This window comes from Lissotriton helveticus, chromosome 5_1 (assembly GCF_964261635.1).
Source record: "Lissotriton helveticus chromosome 5_1, aLisHel1.1, whole genome shotgun sequence".
NCBI classification, from domain to species: domain Eukaryota; kingdom Metazoa; phylum Chordata; class Amphibia; order Caudata; family Salamandridae; genus Lissotriton; species Lissotriton helveticus.
The window spans coordinates 1,954,733,726-1,954,756,338 of record NC_136065.1 but is presented as its reverse complement, the minus strand read 5'-3'; the positions used below and the strand labels follow the sequence as shown (position 1 = coordinate 1,954,756,338).

Here is a 22,613-nt window from a genome sequence, read left to right as displayed (position 1 = left end):
AACAATAGCAAACGTAGATGCGCTGTTTAGAGCATTAAACGGTCCAACAATATCAATCCCTACCTTGTCCAAAGGACTAGTTCTTATCTTAATTGATTTATAACAACTGGAGCATATGACAATTCTTTACTATGTAATTAATCTCCTGGACCATGGCAGGCCACCAGAAAGATAAACGTACTCTTTTCTTCGTCATGTGGCCCACCAATTGTTTTCCTCAATGTAATGGGGGAACAAACATGACCGCTCTCAACAGCAGACCATCCTCGACAGACAACTCATCTGCAACCTTGACAAAGGTTTTGAGATCAAAATCTATATTCTTCTCTTTGGACCAACCAGCTTTAATGTACTTCATAACTGACAAGCATAAAATCCTGCTCTAGAGCATCCCTGTAATCCTTTTCGGAAAAAGCACCAATCAATGGTAAATAAATGAAAGCCACAATACAATTTTCTCTGTCCTCATCATAACACAGCGTCTTGTCATCTTCACTCCCATCTGATGAGCGTGACAAGAAATAAGCACACCCTTTTTGGAGCCAGGAATATACTCTGTAGAAAAATACATTCTAACAATTTAGTGGAAAGACGTGCCATACGGGGGTGAACCCTTTCGAGTTTTTTCCACTCAAAATGTAAATTAGAGGTTTTTGGTCTGTTTGGATAAAGCATGTTCCCCAGACATAGTTCCTAAATTACATGACACCTGAGCAGAAATTCCTTCTCTATTTCAGAATATTATTTTTCAGTGTCAGACAACACATGGGATGCATAACTGAGCGTGTACACTTCAGAGTTCTTCACCTGGCTGAGTACAGCACCCAAACCCATGTTACTTGCATTCACTGTTAATACACAGTGGAGTTCTGGATCATAGTTTTTCAAAACGTTCAGTGAAGTTAGCTGCTCTTTCACCCATTCAAGTACATACTGACACTCTTTGCTCTAGTCAAACACCACACCCCTTCTCAACATGGTAGAAAGAGGCAGCAACTTGGTAGCATACTCCTTGATGAATCTGGAGTTGGAGTAAAACTTGTAGAGTCCAAGAATAGACTTAAGACCAGGTTTGTTTACTGGCGCTTTAGCATTGGTAATGCTCTTCACTAAACTTGGCATAGGTTCAACACCCCATTCAGTGATAAGATGTCCCAGATATTCACCTTGTTTGTGAGAAACCCACATTTGTCTCGCCTGAACACCTCACCTTTACACTGGAATCTGCTCAAGTCTTCATCAAGGATGAGATAATGGGTACGTCTGTCAGGGGCATGGATCAATACGTCAGCTTGAAAAATTGACACCCCTTTGATACCTTTGAGCATGTTCACCATAACCCTCTGGAACACAGATGCAGCTGACACTAAGCTAAAAGGCATCCTACAATAATAGTATGTACCACAAGGGGAAACAAATGCTGTGATGTGTTTGGATCCTATTCTATTTGGTGATACGCAGAGGCTAGGTCAAGCTTAGAGAAGACCTTGGCCACAGTCACCCATGCCAGAAGTTCAGAGATATTGGGCAATGGGTGTCAGTCCACCCATATCTCTTTATTCAAGCAACGGAGATCAACACATACTCTCAATTCATTGTTTTGCTTACATGCCACCACCAAACTCAGACCTCTCTCCAACTGTCACCGTTCTGAGCATGGAATTACCACACGTATTAGAATTCCATGCCCAGCATGAGGCGGCTTAAACAGAGCACCACACACTCCAACTAGTATGCACATTTCTTTATAGATGTAAGTAGGACACTACAATCCATCTTAACAAGGCATAAATAAGTCAACTGCCTCAAAGTGCATGTTTGACCCATTCAGTTACTGAAGCCTTCTCTAGAGCTATGTCTATGTCAGAACAAATTAAAAGGGAATAGTGCAGGCTATGCATTTTGCAGGTTTTAGCCGAAAACAGTCTATCTTACCGTTGTCAATTGCGGAGACAGCAGTAGCTGCTGCAGCTGCTGAAGCTGCTGCTCATGCTGATGCAAGAGATGACGTTGCTGCTCTGTCAGGGGGTTGAGGCCAGGCAAGCTGCATGGGAAACAAAGACAGTTTTCAACACAGTGCTTAATTTGAGCCGGTGGTTTCCGGTGCTGAGAACCACTTAATTGTTAAAACTGGCACTTAGGCAAACAGCACCACCATGTGGTAGACTGCCCTGATTTAAAGATCAGCACAACATTTGTTAATTAATTCAATATACATTAAAAATGACCAATACCTGTAGAACAAGCTATTATTCTTATAGCTTTTGGGGGCCTAGAATAGTCTGAATTGTCACACTTCTAGGTGAGTGGTAGTTAGTAGGTGTGCTGGTACTGTTAATTGCAGCGCTTGTAGAAGCAATGGGTAGTGAAAGCTGCAGTGGCCTTCAGATGAGAGCCCTGGCACTTATTGTACAAGTTACTACTTGTGTAACGATATATCTGTAAGAGACATTAGTTAGTGATGGATTCCTTACCTTAGAATATATACCCCAGCAATACCAAACCCGGTGGTGGGTCTGTAAACTAAATTAAACCAGATAGTCACGGAGCTCGGAATGGCCAAAGAAGCCGTCTCACCGGACCTGACTATGAAGGCAATAGTGCTTGGTAAATGTGTGTCGCGAGGCCCACGTAGCTGCCTGACAAATGTCCTTCAAGTTAACGGCGCGTCCCAAGGCAGTAGTGGCTGCGGTTGCCCTGGTCGAATGGGCATGTAGCCCCACAGGAGGCTCCTTCTTGGCCAAGGAGTAACACGTTTTGTTGCACAGAACGACACACCGGGAGATGGTCCATTTGTGCACAGCCCTACCTTTTTTGGCGCCCACGTAGCCAACAAAAAGCTGATCATCCACCTGGAACTGCTGTGTACGCTGCAGATAGAAAGCGAGCGCATGTTTTGGGTCCAGACAGTGGAGCCTCTCCTCTTCCCTTGAAGGATGCATAGGCGGAAAGAAGGTGTGCAAAGTGATGGTCTGTCTGATGTGGAAGGGCGTGACAACCTTTGGCAGAAAAGAAGGACGGTCCTTAAAACCACCTTGTCCGGATGAAAAGAAAGGAAAGGAGGTTTAGAAGAAAGGGCCTGGAGTTCACTCACTCTTCTGGCAGAGGTGATAGCAACCAGGAAAGCCATCTTTAGAGTGAGAAGACGTAAGGGACAGTTATGAAGGGGCTCAAAGGGAGCGCACATCAGAAAAGTAAAGACAAGATTCAAATCCCACTGAGGCATTATGAAGGGCACGGGTGGAAACATATGCGTAATGCCTTTAATGAAACGGCTAACAACCGGGGACTTAAAAAGAGAAGGCTGATCTGGAAGCCATAGAAAGGCGGAGATGGCCGAAAGATAACCTTTGAAAGAGGAGCAGAAAAGGGAACCACAGCCTTTACTGTGCACCATGCCACAAATCTGTTCCACCTACAGGCGTATACCATTTTGGTGGAGGGACGCCTGGCTGCCAGAATGACATCACAGACTTCGGGAGGAAGATCGAAAGGTGTCAACTGTCACCGCTCAATCTCCATGCATGGAGGTGGAGGCTGGACAGGTTCGGGTGGAGGACCATCCCCTGCTGCTGCGACAGAAGATCCTTCCGAAGAGGCAGACGGATCGGGGGATCAATGCTCATACTCATAGTAGCTCGGGATACCATACTCTTCGAGCCCAGTCCAGAGCCACAAGAATGACTTGGGCCCGGTCGCACCTCATCTTCTTCAGCACTCTGGGCAGAAGTGGCACAGGCGGAAAGGCGCACAATAGACCGCAGCTCCACTCACGTCGAAAAGCGTCTCCGACCGAGTGCCGCCTTGGAAATTCCAACGCGCAGAATTGATGACATTGCGTGTTCTCTTCGGTGACGAATAGATGTAACCAAGGCTCTCCCCACTGCAGAAAGAGACCTTGCGCCACGTCCGAGTTCAGATGCCATTCGTGATCCACCATGCACCTTTGGCGGAGTTCGTCCGCCCTGGCGTTCAGAGAACCTGCCAGGTGTTGAACCACCAAGGTAATGCCTTGATGTTCCAGCCATTACCAGAGGTGCAGAGCCTCCTGACATAGGGTCCACGACCTCACCTTGCCCCGTTTGTTGCAATACCACATGGTGGTGGTGTTGTCCGTGAACACCTGCACTACACTTTCCGGACAGAGGGAAGGAATGCCTTCAGTGCAAGTCGGATCGCCAGCAGCTCCAGAAGGTTGATATGGAGCCGGGTCTCCGCCGGAGACCAGAGGCCTCTGATCTCCGCCTCTCCCATGTGGCCTCCCCATCCCAGGAGGGACGCATCCGTCACCACTGTGTGCTTCGGTTGGGAAAGGGAGAGGCGATGACCCAATCGCGATTAGTGAGCCACCACTGCAACTATCATGCAGCGCCCTCCGAGATCTGGACGTGATCGGACAGGTTGCCCGGATGCTGTGTCCACTGGAACTTCAGGTCCCACTGCAGAGCCCGCATATGCCATCTGGCATGTGTCACCAGCAGGATGCAGGAGACCATAAGGCCCAGAAGCCGGAGGGTCATCCTGACTAAAACCTGGGATAGAGGCTGAAAGAGCAGAATCATAGCTTGAATATCCCGGACTCACCGCTCGGGAGGATAAACCCGAAACAGCGTTGAATCTAGAACCGCGCCGATGAAGGGGAGCTTCTGAGAGGAACTTTGGTGCGACTTCGTCAAGTTGATGGAGAACCCCAGCAAATGCAGGAGGTCGGCCGTAGTCTGGAGGTGGGTGACGACTGCCTGTGGCGAGTCCGCCTTCAACAGCCAGTCGTCGAGGTAGGGGAAGACTGACACCCCTGACCTGCGCAGATGAGCTGCAACCACCGCCATTACCTTCATGAACACCTGAGGGGCACTGGTAAGGCCGAAGGGGAGCACGGCAAACTGAAAATGCTCCCAGCCTACCGTGAACCGCCAGCAACGCCGATGGGCCGGCAGGACGGGGATGTGAAAATAAGCGTCCTGCAAGTCCAACACTACCATCCAGTCTCCAGGGTCCAAGGCAGCCAGGACTTGAGGCAGAGTCAGCATCTTGAACTTCTCCTTCCGGAGGAAGCGATTGACGTCCCGGAGGTCCAAGATGGGGCGCAGGCCCCTCTTGTCATTCTTGGCGACCAGAAAGTAGTGGGAATAACAACCACTCCCTACTTCCTGACCAGGAACGCACTTGATGGCCCACTTGGCCAGAAGGGCTGTGACTTCCTGACGGAGAAGAGCCAAATGATCCCCAGACATGCGGTGGTACAGAGGTGGCATGGCTGGAGGGGAGGACAGAAAGGGGAGTGAGTAACCTTGGCAGATAATCTGCAGCACCCACTTGTCAGATGTAATTTCGCGCCAGTGGTGGAGGTGGTGGCGGACCCTGCCAACCACCGACATGGGGTGTTCCCTGAAGGTTTAGAGGCGGAAGCAGTGGGTGGAGGTAGACTGACCGGCACACTGGTTTCCAGACCCGCCCCTGGGGAATCCACGGCTGCACAGGCTTGTTGGAGGATCGTGCTTGGGTGCCCCTGCCCTGGCCACGAAAGGAACGAAACCCAGGCTTGGCAGGGTTCCTTGTAGGAAGACCCATAGACTTGGCCGTGGCCTGGCGCCGTAACGCCACAGACGTGGAAATTGCCTTGCCCAAGGAATCAGTGGTATCCAAACTGCACCTGATGGCAACTTTTGCTGCATCCTTACCCTCCGCAATCGCTTGGGAAAGGACAGCCTGGACCACCTCAGAACACTGAGGCAAGACCTGAGCTACAGAATCCCACACTGCGTGGGAGTAACAGCCCAATAAGCAGGCAGTGTTAACCGACCGCAGCCCCAAGCTGGCTGATGGGAAAAACCTCTTGCCAAATTGCTTCAGCCTTTTAGAGTCCTTGTGCGGTGGAGCCGTGGGAAAGGCACTCTGAGACGTCGAGGCCTGAATGACCAGGCTCTCAGGCTTAGGGTGATTGGTCAAGAAGGCGGGATCACCAGACGCCGGGCTGTGACACCTAGCGATGTTTTTATCCACCGGCGCCCCAGTGGCCGGTCGCAACCAAGTGCCCAAGAGGACTTTGGTGAGGGGCGCGATGAAAGGGAGCAGTGGCTCCGACGACGCAGACGCCGTCTGGAGCACCTCCGTAAGGAGGTTGGTTTTAAGGGACACTGTAGGGAGGTCGAGATTGAGAGCCTCTGCAGCTCGACACAGCACCACGGTGTAGGAAGCACCCTCCTCCATAGTAGGTGGAGGAGAGGCAAGACACATCAAGCTCGCCTGCATCTTTAAGGTCATCCACCCAATCTTGCTAGGAGTCACACTGCTGGGTTTCCTCGGACCCGTCCCAGTCTTCGTCCGGCTACAGGGAAGAGGGGGCCGGTCGTGGCCGCAGAGCCAGCCGAGCTGGAGCCATATCCAATTCGGATCCCATGCCGGAACAAAATGGTCCGGAAACCGGGGCAGGGGTGGGATAAACGGCACCCAGTGCGGCGCTGCTCCTCGTGGCACCAGGGCCGGAACCAGCGGCATAAGATCCTGTGGTGCCGGAGCCGGTGGCAGAGCCGCTGGGCCAGCAGGATCTGGACACAGGACTGCTGGGCCCGAAGGCGCACCGGCGGGAGCCCGGGGCCTGTAAAGGCGGCCCAAGGCAGCACGAAACTCTTGCAACTGTTCGGAGTCACCGGCGGACCCGGGTATAGCGGGTAGGCCTCGGGACTCCCCGGCTCTAGAGGCCCCTGTACCCCTCGTCCGCCTCCAGGGAGCGATGGGGGGACGTCGGAGAGCGAACGTGCTTCTTCGACTTTTATGGCGTCACTTACCGGAATCTGAAGGCGAACACTTAGAGCCCAAGGAGCGATAGCTCCGGTCCCGCGAGCGGTCTCGTGAACGGCCTCTAGACCCGGAGCGGCGGTGAGAGGAATGCCAGACCTTCAGCAACTTCCGGCGCCGTTCCCGCAAGGCCTTCGGGCCATGGCTCAACAGTCTCGACAGTCCTGGGAGTCATTATCGATCTCCAGGCAGTAGAGGCACACATCGTCGGGGTCCGCCACCGACATGTTATGGCGGCACGACTCACAAGACTTAAATCCGGGCATCCCTACTTGCACCAGCAGAAGAAGAGGAGACAAAAGTCTGAAAAGAGTAGTCAAAAAATGACTGAGGTACGTGCTCAATCCGGATCTGTGCTTTTGGCACGGAAAAAGAAAGAACTGACGTCAGCGCGCATGGGTGGCGCCTAAGTACCCTCCGTGACGTCGTCTCGCCGCTGACGACACCAGTGACGGACGTGGAATCGCAGGACGTCACCTACTGACGCGCAGGGGTACTGCTAAGCAAAACTTTCCGGAACCAGTCTGACACCTTGGGATATTCTATGGTAAGGAATCTATCACTAACGTGTCTCGTTCAGATATTTTACAAATTAAGCACTGTTTCAACATAGTTGCAAGCTAAGGGAAACAAAGACAGTTTTTCAACATAGTTGCAAGCTTTAAGCTGTATCCAGCTTGCCTCAGTGCCACTTCCCTTGCAATGGCCACTGAAAGTAGAAAGTAGTAGCCCAGATCACCACTTCAAGCCTTTCGAACAAAGAAACTTATAATATAAAATACGCATATGTACTGAAATTTCAATGCATCTACATGCATACTACTGCACGCACCTGTGCATGTCTGAAGCTCAGAGAAATGTGTCTGCATTGCACGTTAGTTCTCTCAACTGCTGAAAGTGCAGCTTTTATATACTCAATGATACAAGTGCAACTGTTGAGGGTCCCACTACCTAAAGTTAGTCAAATCAAATATTATGCAGTAATACAGAAGACAGGGATTCTTAGCAGGAAAGCAACACACTGAGCATGTTAAAAGGGGCTTAAGTCATGTACTATATGATATTTGGACTGTATATATCTGAAAAGCAAAGATTTGCAGAAAAGTACGCATACTGCCCTCATGAGTAACTATTCTGGGAAATGGAGGCGATGGTGGGAGTAAAGAGAACATAGAAAAGTACCAAAGCTGGCTGCACTGTAGAATAACGATAACCACTGAAATAAATTGAATTGAGAATTGAGGAAGACAAAATAAATGATGAGTAGAGAAAAAGGCAGAGGAGACAATTGAATAAAAGTGGAGTGAATGTGGGTAGACTGATTACTAAAATTAAAATCCATTTTCTTTGTCAATGTCTTTTTTTTTTTACTTGGATTCACAACGACTCTCCGCATTGCCTGTTATTTGGTGATCGAGCCTGGGGATAATGACAATCATCTATGTGTGAGGGATTCTACAACATTCTATTGCAACTGATGCAAGACTTGTGGTCCTTTAAGGGAAGGATGCCCATGGTGAGTATCCTTAATAGGGTGAAAATCTCTGAAAAAGAGCTTTTGACTGTGGGTGGCAGAAGGGTGTATGTCAGGAGTCCCCATCTCCAAAGTGCCAATACATCCCTTTAAATGATTTTACTCCAGTGAATTATTCCTATCATCCCTTTGATTTGAATGTCAGAAAATCAAATACAGAAATATTGTCAGACATAAAACTGTGCCCTAATTAAATTTTAGAAAAAATATTGTCCCACTTTGTGCAGATCTTCTATAATGTTTCTATTATGTAACTTGTTTTACTGTGAATGGGTGTTTTGGAGTTTTATATTACCTTTCGTTACAAATAAATCTATACATGTTGTTTTCCTAAAACCTCCATTTTAATTCACTTTTGTGGGCAGCACCTACCGGTCTACCTAGAAAATTGTCTTGACTGTCTTCTAGCTCTCGTACACAAATGACAAAAAGATGTTCCTGCGTTTGCCCAAAGCCAAATCTGCTGAGCTAACTTTGAAAGACGATCAAACTTTATTCATCACAGTTTGCTGATGGTTTTCCAATTTTAGGAAGCTTATGTGTTTGCCGAAATCTGTTCCCACCATTGCCTTCTGACTTTCAGACAGTGAAGATGTGCTCCCTACCTGCTCTGGCACAACTGTTGTAATGATTGTGTCTGCGTCTGTTGTCTTGTACAATTTTCTCTTGAATCTGTCTCATGTGAAGTCCTGCATTTGGTATCAAATTAATGTACCATGCAATCATCCTTAAAAGCTTCATTACTGTTCTCACTGTCAGAGACTGAGAAGACTAGTATAGGCAAGATTGTTACTACACTGCAAACAGTCTGCTGTAAACAGGATATGCTAATGTTAATTCTGTATCTGTTGACACCTTAAGAAAGTTGAGTAGGCGCATTGTATATTGAAATAAGCATCTTTCAGGTCTGAGATGGCTCATTACTGACTCTTTTCCATTTGTTATAAAGCAACTTAGGAAGAAACTTCCGCAGCAGAGGAAAAACTAATGAGCTCCGGGGAAAAACCCCACTGCAGAAGGCTTGTCAAGCAGCCCAAGAGAAAAACAGAAGGCCTAATCTCAGGGCAAATCTGCGGAGATAACGCAAGCAAAAAACACACACAGGCAACAAGGGCCGTCCAGCAGCCAACAAGCCACAGTCTCAGCAAGGAGGACCAGAGTGGCCATAAAACACACACAGCACAACAAGGGCGACTCGCCCAAAGGGAGGTCCAAGAACCAGATCAACTCACCAGTCACTGAGGGGGAGGAGGAGGAGGACAACGAAGCCCCGACAAGAACCTCTGGATGGCCGAGTCTGCCGGGCATGGAATAACAGGGTGCTGGTCGAAGGGAAGATCAACCAGTCGTTCCCTAACATTCTCAGGGAACACACTGTCCCAAAACCAAGCGTGGCGGCAAAGGGCAACTGAAAAAGCCATGGCACGACCCAGCGCCTCCGATATGTCCAAAGCGGAGCGAAGTATGAATGCCGCCAGCTCCCGGCCATCCAAAGCATGATGCCGCAAGTCAACCTAAACACTCTCCTGCGAAGCAGCAGATCCCAAGGACTCGCCCGAGTCCCACAAAGAAGAGGTGGCTCTGGCCAACACACCTAAGGTGTTAAGGGCCCGCAGAGTGGCGCTGGTCGAGGCGAACATGTTGCGCCCCTAAGAGTCTAGCCAGCAGGCATCCCGGGACAGTGGAGACAACAGTAGCGGCAGGGAGGGAAAAGCTGTCCGCAAAAGTGGGCTGGAAGCAGAAGGGTGGAGGGAAAGACACGCCGGGTCACACGGCGCTGGAAGGTGCCGGTGCAGGAGGTGATGGGGCACTGGGTACTCAGTGGCGAGGCGCCCCCAAGTCCCCATCAGGAAAGAAAGGCGCAAACCCTCAAAGGGAAGCCACAGCTTCCTCCCACAAGAGCCCTGGTGGAGATCCTCCAGAAGATGACCTGCAGGAAAATGAACAACTGGGTCACCCATGCGCAAAATACTCACAGCCGTGGACACAGCGTGAGCGAAGGCCGCACCCGCCTCTGTAGGGCCCAGCGGTGCGGGTAAGGAGGGACCGAGGAGTGGGGGACCTGCTGCTCCTCCGGTGAAAACCGCGGGCTCGGAAATGGCGGGGAGCCGCCTTTTGATGACGCAGGGGAAAAAGCCACCACGCGGCGGCCAGTCTCCGGTGAGGACGACACCAGCAGGCACCCAACCTCTGGAGAAGGTAGCCTCGACCCAGACTGGGACGTAGGGGTCCGCCAACCCATGCGGTGCCGGCATGGCCGACTTACCCTCCGACGAGGCAGCCACCTGCGCGGAGGGACAAGAGGGGCCCGGAGGGGTCCCCTTCCAGCCTCGACAAGCCGCCGCCTGTCCAGAGGGCAGAGAGGAGCTTGGGGTGGGACCTGAGCCCCGGCGACCTCCCTTGACGCCACAGGGACTCCCGCAGGAGTTCGCGGTGAAGCAGAGGCGCCGTGGTCCGAAGGAAGGACCCCCGAAGGGCTGCACCCCAACGGCACCACATCCTCCGAACCTGGAGCCGAACCAGTCGGCGCCGGGGCTGGAGCCGCCGGCAACGCCGCGGAGGGCCCAGCACAATATAAGGGATCCACCGTCGTCCTAGGAGGGGAAGGAGGAGAATCCAGCGAGACCTGCAAAGCCGCCGCATATGTCTCCATCTGGGCTCCCGACGCCCCCTACCGGGAAATGGTGGATAGGAGGACGAGACGCGAGGCCGCATCACCCGCGGAGAGCCTATGCCCCCAACAGACCGGAAACCAGCCTCGTGGAAAACTGCGACACTTATCCACTAGGGAGCAACGCTCGTGTGGCGCAGGAGAGGGATGAGGACAACGACTATGGCGGCTGCTTCGAGAACCTTCCGCCGCAGCTGATTGAGGGGAAGAAGCCGACCTGGAGAGACGTGCCGAGAGCAGTTTCATCTGGCGCGCCCTCCGCGACTTTGGCTTCAACTGTTGGCACGCCTCACAATCAGGGGAGCCGTGATCCTCCCCTAAACACCACATGCAAATGAGGTGAGGGTACGTAGCCGACATAAGGTGTCCACAAGACAAAGCCCGAAGGCATTCGTACCCTGTTCCACACAGAAACCACAAAAGGGAAAGACAAAGGGGCCCAAACCATACACCGGATCCGCATTGCACGCGGGAAAGGAAAAAACTGACGTGGGCGCGCCGGCATGGGACGTATGTGACTTCGATGACGTCACGTGCGCAGACGACGCCTGGGCGGAGTCGCGCAATGCCGTCCCCCCAGCGCGCAGGGATGCTGTGGCAAAAAAATTAAATGTTTCCGGATCCAGTCTCAAGCCTGGGGATAATTCTACGTTAAAGAATCTGCGGCTAGTAGTCTCTATCAGATGTACTTGTTTACAAATCCCAGGTCTAATATTGGACTCAAATTCATTTTTTATCAGGAAATATACTGAGTAAACTCCGTAATTTCTTAAGTGAGGTGGTACATTTTCTATAGCATCCATCATGCCTAGATCTTTTATCTCCTGCTGCAATGCTGCTTGGATTCCGTTTGTATCTTTTTTTTGTGAAGAATTGTTAGTGTTTCTTGTATGAAATCCATACAATATCCAAATTTGATTATGTTTAAGTGCTCATCTTTCTTTTGAGATAAACTTCGCAGTTGGAGGTAGCCCTTGATTCTACCCACTACCGGTGATGTTTGTGCCAGGGGATGATTCCAAAAAGTAATTTCTTGAATGGACTATTTCCTTTATTACTTTCACCTCTTGATTTCTTCCTCTGGAGCGAAAGGATTTTCTCCCCTGATTATTCTGGTGCTACTGTGATTGTCCATAAAAACTAGTGGACGTAATGGGACTTTACAACCTTCTCCTCTTGCCAACAAGTGACCCCTTTGAAAATAGACTCTTATTAGAAGGGCACCACATCGGCCTCATTCTACGTCTTGATCTATTGATAGATCAAATAAATGTTCTCATGTGAAGAGGTTATCAATCACATTTTCTTACACTTCATGCTCAAACCCTAATATCCTTTACCAAGAGTGCCAAGACCAATGCGGTTTTATCCCCGGGCGTAACACGGCAATGAACCTCAGACGGTTGGCCCATATCCAACATGAGGTACAGAACAGGGAAGAGCAGACGGTCTTAGTCTCCATAGATCTCGCCAAGGCCTTCGATACCATTGACTGGGGGTACCTGCACGAGGTCCTCCGGACATTGGGCTTTGGGCCCAACTTCGCACGATGGATTAGAATCCTCTATAGCTCGCCTAGGGCTCGGGTGCGTCTGGGAGGTGCACGGTCGGAGGAGTGGCGGCTGGGTTGGGGCACGAGACAGGGGTGCCCCCTCTCGCCGCTACTCTTCGCTTTGGCTATAGAGCCGTTCGCGGTCAAGATCCCTACAGAGCTGCAGCAGTGGGGTGTTCAGGTGGGAGACACCTGCAATGTCCTATCATTATACGCGGATGATGCTTTGTTTTACTTGACGACCCCTAGAGAGGCGATCCCGAGGTTGTTACACCTCCTGGATCGGTGAGATGTCGGGCATGCGCCTCAATCGTACTAAGTCCCTAATTTTCCCACTATCCTGCTTTGACATGGTGCCTCTGGAGGCCTTCCTGGAGCTTGGACTAAAATGGGAGCAGACCAGTTTCCGATACCTGGGAATACATGTGACCTCGACTGAGGAACAGTCCCTCGCCCGTAACGCGGATAGGGTGCTTACGTCCCTCCGGCAATCCATACTATTTTGGAACACCCTACCACTGTCCCTAATGGGCCGGTTGGCCATCGCCAAAATGGTGATGCTGCCACGGACGCTGCATGTCCTTCAAAACTCCTTGTGTCCCCTTCCTCCCAGGGTTTTCCGGACCCTCAATACGTTGCTCACGTCCCTGCTCTGGGCGGGGTGACGTAGCAGAGTAGCCCTAAGTACCGTTGTCCGCTCCTTCGAGGAGGAAGGGTTGGAGGCCACATGCTTCAATCTCTACTATTACGCTGCGCAGCTCCTTCCGGCAGCCAGGTGGTTTGTAGATACAGACATGTGGGAGACATGACTGTTAGCGGGAAGGGCCATGGGTACCGGAGCTCCGGGTGACGTTGATGCGTGGGTCCGGAGCCAAGGCTGAACTCCCTTATGTGGTGAGGCACACAGCTGCAATTTGGCAACGCTTTATTGAAAGGATTCTGCGCTCGGCCCCATTCCATAGGGAACTGCCGATTTGGATTTTGGTACCTATGATGGAAATAGAGCAGCAAATGTAATTTCGTGCATGGAGGGAGAAGGGATGTGAGGTTCTCGCTGACCTGTACCCTTCGGAGAGCTTCTTGTCATACAAGCAGGCGGTGGAGTCATTCGGCCTTGGGGCGGTCAATACCTACACTATCAAGGATTGCGCTCAATAGTGCGCTCAGTCTGGCCACGGTGCCCGGAAATACCCCCAATGACCCACACTTTGCATATCTTGCTGACCTGTGGCAAAGGACGCAGGTTGATAACCTTGCTTTACGCGGCTATGAAACGCGATTCCGCCCCCCGGTGCCACCAGCATCGGCGGCCTGGGAGGCAGACTTGGGGGCACCCCTAGACCAGGGGCAGCGCAAGCGCATAGGGCTTTTGACACGGCGGGTGTCCTGTAATGCAGGCTTTAAGCTAATTCACTTTAACTTTATGCACCGCACCTACCTCACCCCGAAATCGGCGAGTCGTTATTCGGAAGATAGGAGGGACAATTGCCCCAGATGTGGTGCGGGAGGCACGGGGTTCCTACACCTGGCCTGGGAATGTCCGTTGGTGAGGAATTTCTGGACAGGGGTAGTCGGTCGTATAGCGGCTATTACGGGTCTACGAATTGAACTAAACTGTTGCAACTAATGTTGGTGCTGGCTAGGCGTAGGGTAGCCATCACATGGATGGGACAAAGGGCCCCCGGGATGGAAATTTGGCTCAAAGACGTAGCGGAATGGACCCTCGCAGAGGAAACACACATGCAAGCCTCTCGAAAAGATGAGAAACTACACGAGGATTTGTAAGCATGGCGTATCATGTGTATGGCGGGGCTCACTACTGACGATCAGTCATCACAGAGCGACTCAGACGGGGCACAAGGATCAGACTCTGAAGGTGAGGGAGGGGGGGAGCCCTGAGGGGACGCCTGCACAAGGTGCGATATGGTGGCCTGGCCGATCTACCTTCACACTATCCACAAATCATTGATATATGCTATAATACCACATGAATGTTTGTAACTTTACCAGATGTTGTCCTAACCTGTGATGGGCCATAATGTGTCTATCGATCTGCGACCGAATGTTATTAATGATGCCTGGGGGGGGGGAGTTTTTTCCCCCTTGTTTGTAACTGCAAAATTGAAAAAATAAGTTAAAAAAAAAAAGCTGGTTTTAAAAGAAGAGCTTGAACTTCCAGTTTGAGCAGTGTTGGGTGTTCCATTGATAACCTGTGGTTGTGATGTTGGGAGGTGTGGTGGTAAGCTACAGACAACAGCCATGTTGGATAATGCCCAACAACCACTGGTCTTATGTTATTGATTGCCATGTGGGAAGATAGTTCTGTTGGCGACCCCCGAGAAGTGTTGTATGGCTGAGGGGAAGGTGAGGAAGTCACTGTTTAGTGGTGGGTGTTCCTTGGCATTGTTGCCCCGGTAGGAGCCTCTACAGTAACCTCTGGAGGAGGAATACTGATTTTGGCTATGCTGGTAGGAGGTGGTGGCTTCCGAAGTTGTGATATTGGATCCCCTAGCCTAGTGGTGAAAGAAGCCCCGAGGTGTAGGTCTTTGAAGGGCCCCCATCGAGTTCGCAGTTTCTGTGTCTTTCTTTATTTTCTACAGGGTTTTGTTGCTCTCTTACGAGTGGTGGTGATCACAAACGAGTCTGGTGATACTTGCCCGCTAATATAAATGTGATGTGAAGGAGAGGGTTTATATATATCAACCCTGGGTGTTATTCTAGCCCTAATAGGGTGCTGGAAAAGGTTGTCTTTGTCACTAACAAGATTTTTAACAAAGGTAAGTATGGACTACGCATAGTTGACAGTGTTCCGAAAAGGAATTCCTCTTCTCTGAGTTTTTTGTGCAGAAGCACATCATAGCAAGTAGCAGCCTTACCTATTAACTCCTGATATGAAGTGGAATCATCAGGAGTTAATGGTTGTGCTGAGCATCAATCTGGATCCGTGTTCCCTGGAGGATCTATATTGTAGGTGTTCCAGGGGTCATCATGTGGTGGTGTTCCAAAAGTGACATCTCCTGTATCACCTCCACCTGCACCATTACCAAGGGATCCCTGAGGTGAGATGTCTAAAGGATGTTCAACAGGCTGTGGTGGAGATGGTGAGTCTAGTGGTGGTTGTGGTGGAGGTGGTGAAAGAGGCAAAGGACTAGTTGCTTTGTCCATTTCCCCCCTTTTTAGTGAAATAGGTGCATTAAGTGCCTCTTTCAAAGACAGCTGTCTTTTTGATGATCGTGGTGTTGGAAATGGAGGCTTTGTGAGGATATACCCAATTTGAGGCTGAATCTGTATTTGCCTTTGCCAAGCGTCCAATTGCTCCTGTAATATATGGAGAAAAGGCTCATCTGAATTTTCTGTAGGTTTTCAGAGCCAGCCTGGATGGTTTTGAATCTGAACTGCGTTTGTTTCAGCGCCGTAGCTCTACTCGGCATCTAAGTGGTGGACGGTCAGCACTTATGGGTGTGTAGGTGCTGAGGTAGTTGGCGCCAAAAGCTTTGGTTGGTGCTGCGCCTGAGGGCGGGGCATCCGAACCAGCCGCTCGCTGTTAACTATGGCCAAGAGGCCGCGGTAGTCCGAAGGACTCTTTGCTCAAGAGGTGTGAGTTTTTTAAAATGTTCAACAAGGGGTTGAAGGGCAGGGGGCACTGTACTGACTGCTTGAGCCTTTGGTGTGACATCCATGACCTTGAAGTCAAGTTTGTGTTTGGATTCAGAACTGAGCTCCCAGAGGAACGTCTCTTTTTAGGCTATTGAGGCTTCTGGGTGGTATTTTTCTTCACCGACTTCTTCATGGCTGAAGATGTCGGGAGTGGCCTTGGTGCACCTCCTCTGCATTTCGAGCAGGTGTGCTCAACGGTCTCGAAGGGTCTTCTTTGAGCAGAAGGAGTGACGTGCCTTGCAATGCGCCTCCCTGTTTTCCGGTGACAAACACCGGTTACAGACATGAAGGGAGTCAGTCCATGGGTATTTGGCATGGCAGATTGGGCATACACTGAAAAGTGTCCATTCCGTTACTGGCAAGGCAATGTATAGAGGACCTGATGAAGGCTGAGTTCGAAGGCCCCGCATGGCGAGTCGCTGAAGGGGCAGCGGTGGAAGCGTATTGACTCAACAAGCGATTGTACCTAGATACGCAGAGTGGGAAAGCACAATCAAAAACTGTGTGCCATGTCCACAAACCCACTGCCTGGCATACATCAGCCACCCCTCTAGCTGGGTGCCCTATGCCAGTGGTGTGGGCACAGGTGCATGAGCCTTTTGACCCTACAGTACCCAGCGCCATTCCTGGGCACTGTAAGTGCAGTGATGCAATTAAGAGTATATGATGCTGGGAGGTTGTCATTACGAACTCCACAGCACCTTAATGGCTGCACTGAAGGCTGACGAGTTTGATATCAAACTTCTCAGCACATTAAACCCACACTGATGCCAGTGCGGGATTTAATGTAAAATGCACTACAGAGGGCATTTTAGAGATGCACCCTGAAACCTAACCTACAATCCACGTCTTGTCTGAGAGGCTGCCTAGGCTGCCACACAGTAGACATGTTGCTGGACCCCTGGGTGGAGAGCCCCCGCTCTCCTGGGCCTGCAACAATGCACATCCTGGGACGAGGTGCCAAGCCTTCTCCCCCAGGATGGGCAGGGGAAGCTTCAAAGACATTCCGCCTTTGTGAGCTTTTATGATCACAAAGGCTTGCTGTACTCAGCAACTGGCGCCAACCAGTTCTTACCCCCACTCTGGTGGGAAGCCCTACGTCAGAAAGGGGGGTGTGCCAGCCTGTGCCAACTCCCCCCTTCAGGTGGGAGAGGCAAGGTGATGCACGACCCCGGGCTCCGGCCATCTTGAAGATTGAGAGTCCTGCCCAATCACAGCTAGGCTCCTGCTCCCCTCTCCCAGGAGCGGAACAGGCTAAGGGGTGTACCCACCCCCGGACAGGGACCCATTGGTCCCTGCCCTTACCCTACCTGTAACGCCCCTAAATGTAGTATTTAGGGGCACCCTGAACCTTCCTTCCTTAGATCCAGATTCCGAAACAAGAAAGAAAAACAAGGAACAAGAAGACCTGCTAAGAAGAGGAAGACACCAACTAATTTGGCCCCAGCCCTACCGGCCTGTCGACCCTCTAACCTGCTCCTGCTAAACCCCGGCGTCTCCAGTGGCCAGCAACCTCACAAACCCCGGAGAACCTGACTGCCTTGTGACTCTGACTACCTGTGTCTCCCACGTGCAGTGGTACTGCTCAAAGCAAGTAACAAGCCCTGGCATCAACTCGGAACCGCGAACCCTGCACACTCTGCACCCGCCAAACCTAGCCTGTGCTGGAGTGAACAAGACCCCGAGGACGTCCCCCCGGCGATTCTGACCTGGAATCCAGTGTCCAAGGACCCTCCTCGACGACCCCGATGACACCTGCAGCCTCAGGACAAGGGACCCCTCCAACAGCGACCAGCAGGGGGTAAGATTTCCCAGCCTCAAAAGACACCCTTGCACCCGGCGCCCCAAGGCTCCCTGTGCCCAACTCACCTTTGTCCTATTCTACTTCCCCATTTGCCATTAGCAAGTGACTAGGAGCCCAGCTCCCACAGCCACGTGGCCTGCTAGCCAGTAGCCACCAACCGAAGGCCCCCTGCCTCTCATTTGATAACATTGGGCCTAACTACCTCTGCACCCGGCTGCCCCTGTGCTGCTGAGGTTGTACTAACTGTACCTACCCGAACCTGGGGGACTCCTGAGTCTATGCCCAGAACCATAACTTCACCAGTCAAATACTCACCTAGAAACCGATAACTCACTTACCTGCCATAGGATAACATTGACTGGTTTGACTCGAAAAATCTTTTAAGTGTGAAGTTTTGAAACTCTAAAATATTCCTATAAAATCAGCCGAATACCGAATTCCGAAGTACTCACCTGTGATCAGGAGAGAAGCCAGTACTGTAACTTGTAGCCCAGTACTGAACCGCAAAAGTAATCCTAACCGGGTTTACTAGTAACCTGAATTTTCTCCATAGAAATCCATTGTCTGCTTTTCTATGAAATTTCTTCTAAGTGTCTACTTTTGAAAACTTGAAATATTTCTTAAAAATCGTACCAACTACTGAAACGTAATTACTTACCTATCTTGAGTAGAGATCCCAGTGCTGGACCTAGGAGCCCAGTACTGGATTACAAAGTTAACGAGAACATACTGTACCTGTAACCTGAATTTTCTCCCATTGGATAACATTGCTAGATTTTCACTGAAACGTTTTTAAGTGTGAACTTTTAAAATACCTTTTTATTCTTAAAAAATCATTGCAATAACTAAAGGAAAATGCTACTTACCAGTATGCATCTGTTCTTGGCATGTAGAGCTGCAGATTCTTAAACTGTGCATTAGATCGCCACCTGGTGTTGGGCTTGGATGATTGCATGTTGTTGTCGTCTTGGAAGAAGTCTTTGTGGTCACGAGATAGGTGACTTCTCCCTTGGAAGATAGTGCGCTTGGGCTTCAGCTCCATCCTTAGATTGTTTTTCGCCATGATGGGAAATGATGGAGTTTGTAGAAAGAAGAAAGGATGTCCATGCATGTAAATCTAATTAAGATAGAACTGGAACAGATACAGGCCCAGGGGAGGCGGGAGGGCGTGTAAGAATCTGCAGCTCTACATGCCACGAACACGTGCATACTGGTAAGTAGCATTTTCCGTTCGAGGCATATGAGCTGCAGATCTTACACTGTGCGTAGATTGTACAGCAGTGTCTCCCCTTAGCGGTGGTCTACCTATATCTGTTGCAGTAGTTTGAAAGAGGGTTTTGAGGACAGCTTGGCCTACTGCAGCTTGCTGCTTAGCTTGCACATCAACACAATAGTGTTTAGTGAAGGTGTGTGTTGTAGACCATGTTGCTGCCTTGCAAATGTCTTCTAGGGGAATGTTCCCTAAGAAAGCCATGGAGGCTCCTAGTTTGCGTGTGGAGTGCGCCCTAGGAGGAACTGTTAATGAACGTTTTGCTTTTTGATAGCATATCTGTATACATTTTACAATCCACCTTGCAATTTCCGCTTTAGAAATGGGGTTGCCTTTATGTGGTGGAGAGAAACCAACAAACAATTGCTTTGCTTTGCGAAAGGATTTGGTCCTATCTATATAATAGAGGAGAGCTCTTTTAACGTCTAGTGTATGTAGAGCTCTTTCTGCTACAGAGCCTGGGTTTTGGAAAAACACTGGTAACTCTACAGATTGGTTTAAATGAAACGAAGTAATGACGTTTGGAAGGAATTTGGGATTTGTTCTGAGAACCACTTTATTACGGTGTAATTGTAAAAATGGTTCTTGCATAGTGAAAGCTTGAATCTCACTTGCTCTCCTAAGAGAGGTAATAGGTATTAGAAAAGCTGTTTTCCATGTGAGGAATTGCAGTTCACATTTGTGTAGAGGTTCAAAAGGTGGTCCTATGAGCCTTGTAAGAACAATGTTTATGTTCCACACTGGAGAGGGTGGTAACCTGGGAGGAATAATTCTTTTTAATCCTTCCATAAATGCTTTAATAGCAGGCACTCTAAATAGAGACAGATGTTGTTTATTTTGTAAATATGCTGCAATTGCTGCCAGATGCAGGTGTATAGATGAATATGCCAAATTACATCTTTGTAAATGTAGAAGGTAACAAATGATATTTTGGATGGAAACATCTAGGGGATCAATTTGGTTATTATTGCAGTAAATGGCAAATCTTTTCCATTTAGCAGCATAGCAAGCTCTAGTAGTAGGTCTCCTGGCTTCTTTAATGATATTCATACAGTCTGGTGGTAGGTTAAGATAACCAAACTCTAAGATCTCAGGAGCCAGATGGCCAGATTCAGTTGACTTGGGTCTGGATGTCTGATGACTCCATGGTTCTGCGTTAGCAGGGATGGTGTCGGACGTAGTTTTTGGTGTGGAACTAGGGATAGTTCTAGCAGAGTTGTATACCACGGTTGGCGTGCCCATGTGGGAGCTACTGAAATCAGTTTGAGCGACTGTTGTCGTAGCTTGCGCACTATTAGTGGTATTAGTGGTAGTGGCGGAAAAGCGAACACAAATCTGCCTGACCAGTTCATCCATATCGCATTGCCCTTGGACAGCAGGTGTGGAAACCGGGCGGCGAAGGTTGGGCATTTTGCGTTTTCGTGTGTGGCAAACAGATCTGTCTGGATGACCCCACTTGAGAAAGAATGGTTGCAAAACTTGCGGATGTAGTTCCCATTCGTGAATTTGTTGTGTCTGCAGACTTAACAGATCTGCTATCTGATTGTAAACTCCTGGAAGGTGTTCTGCCAACAGATATATGTTTTGTGGAATGGCCCATCTCCAAATGTTCTGTGCAAGCTGGGACAGCTGTAGAGAGTGTGTCCTCCCCTGTTTTTGTATATAGTACATAGCTGTTATGTTGTCCGTCCGGATTAATACAGCTTTGTTCTGTACTTGTAATGTTTTGAGTGCTAAGAATATTGCTAGCAGCTCTAGGTGATTGATATGGAACGATTTTTGTTGATTGGTCCATTGCCCTTGAGTTGTATGATGTAGGAGATGGGCTCCCCATCCTGTGAGAGATGCGTCTGCTGTAAGTACTATTTGTGGAACAGGTTCGAGGAACAGTCGCCCTTTTGTCAGGTTTTTGGTGTTCCACCACTGCAAAGAGTGATGTGCGCGGCTGTCTATCAACACCAGGTCTGTTAGTTGTCCTTGAGGCTGATTCCACTGTTGTGCTAGACATTCCTGTAACGGACGCATTTGCAGTCTTGCATATGGTACAATGAAAGATGCAATATGCCATCATGCCTATTAGTCTAATGAACACTCTGGCAGGGAGAGAGTGTTGATGTTGGAACTTTGTGACAAAGGTTTGAATGCTCTGTATCTTTGCTGGACTGGGATACGCTAGAGCTGTAGACGTGTTTATTGTAGCCCCTAAATATTGATGTACATGAGAGGGCTGTAGGTGCGACTTGATGTAGTTGATTGTGAACCCTAAGTCGTGCAATGTTTGAATTGTTTGATGTGTGTGTTGAACACACTGATTGAATGACTTGGCTTTTATGAGCTAGATCTAGATAAGTGAAGACATGTATTTGTTGTCTTCTGAGATGTGCTGCTACTACTGCTAAGCACTTTGTGAACACTCTTGGTGCAGTTGTTACCCCGAATGGAAGGACTTTGAATTGATATTGTTGTCCTTCCAGTACAAACCTTACATACTTCCTGTGAGAAGGATGTATAGAAATGTGAAAGTAGAAGTCTTTTAGATCTAGTGTTGTAAGGAAGTTGCTTTGTTGCAGCAATGGGAGCACTTGTTGTAAAGTGATCATATGAAAATGATCTGAGTGTATATAGAGATTGAGGGGCCTGAGGTCGAGAATTGGTCTTAGTGTCCTGTCCTTTTTAGGTATTAGAAAATACAGCGAGTAAACCCATGTTCCTTGATCTTGTAAAGGAACTATTTCTATTGAGTTGTTTTGAAGAAGTGATAGGACTTCTTGTTTGAGCAGCGTAAGATGTTCTGCTGACATTGGACGCTGCCTGGGTGGTATGTGTGGAGGGGTAGTAGTAAGTTCGATGCAGTAGCCATACTGGATAATTTGTCTTACCCACACCTGTCTGTTGTGATGTTTTGTGGTGGAAGAGGTTTGATTATTGTTGTTACCTCAACCTCTTCCTTTATTGTTGTTGCCTCTATAGCCTTCTCTAAAATATCCTTTACTGGAGGATGCCTGTGCATTCGATTTGAAGAAAGCTGTATTGTCTGCTCCAGTTTGTTTGGAGCCTCCTCTATAGAAGGAGAGACGAAAGGAGCCTCTAGCCTGTGTGGATTGCAAAGCTCCCATAGATTTGGCTGTATCTTTTTTCATTTTCTCAAGTGCTGTGTCTACCTCTGGTCCAAACAATTGATGTTGGTTGAATGGCTGATTTAAGATGGTAGTTTGCACTTCCTGCTTAAATCCTGAAATGCGTAGCCACGCATGAAGTCTAAGTGGGACACTAGTGTTTACAGCTCTAAATGTAGTGTCTGCTACATCAAGTGCACACTTGCTTGAG

General features: G+C 49.3%; 1 protein-coding gene across 3 annotated transcripts in view; it reads right to left on the bottom strand.

Moving 5' to 3' along the window:
* Positions 1 to 22,613, bottom strand: part of MLLT6 (MLLT6, PHD finger containing) — a 767,712-nt gene that overhangs the window by 47,205 nt on the left and 697,894 nt on the right. For all 3 annotated transcript variants that reach the window (XM_078645616.1, XM_078645614.1, XM_078645615.1), the window contains one exon: positions 1,936 to 2,044. In XM_078645616.1, coding sequence (XP_078501742.1) covers positions 1,936 to 2,044 — 109 coding nt within the window. The remainder of the gene's footprint in view (positions 1 to 1,935; positions 2,045 to 22,613) is intronic.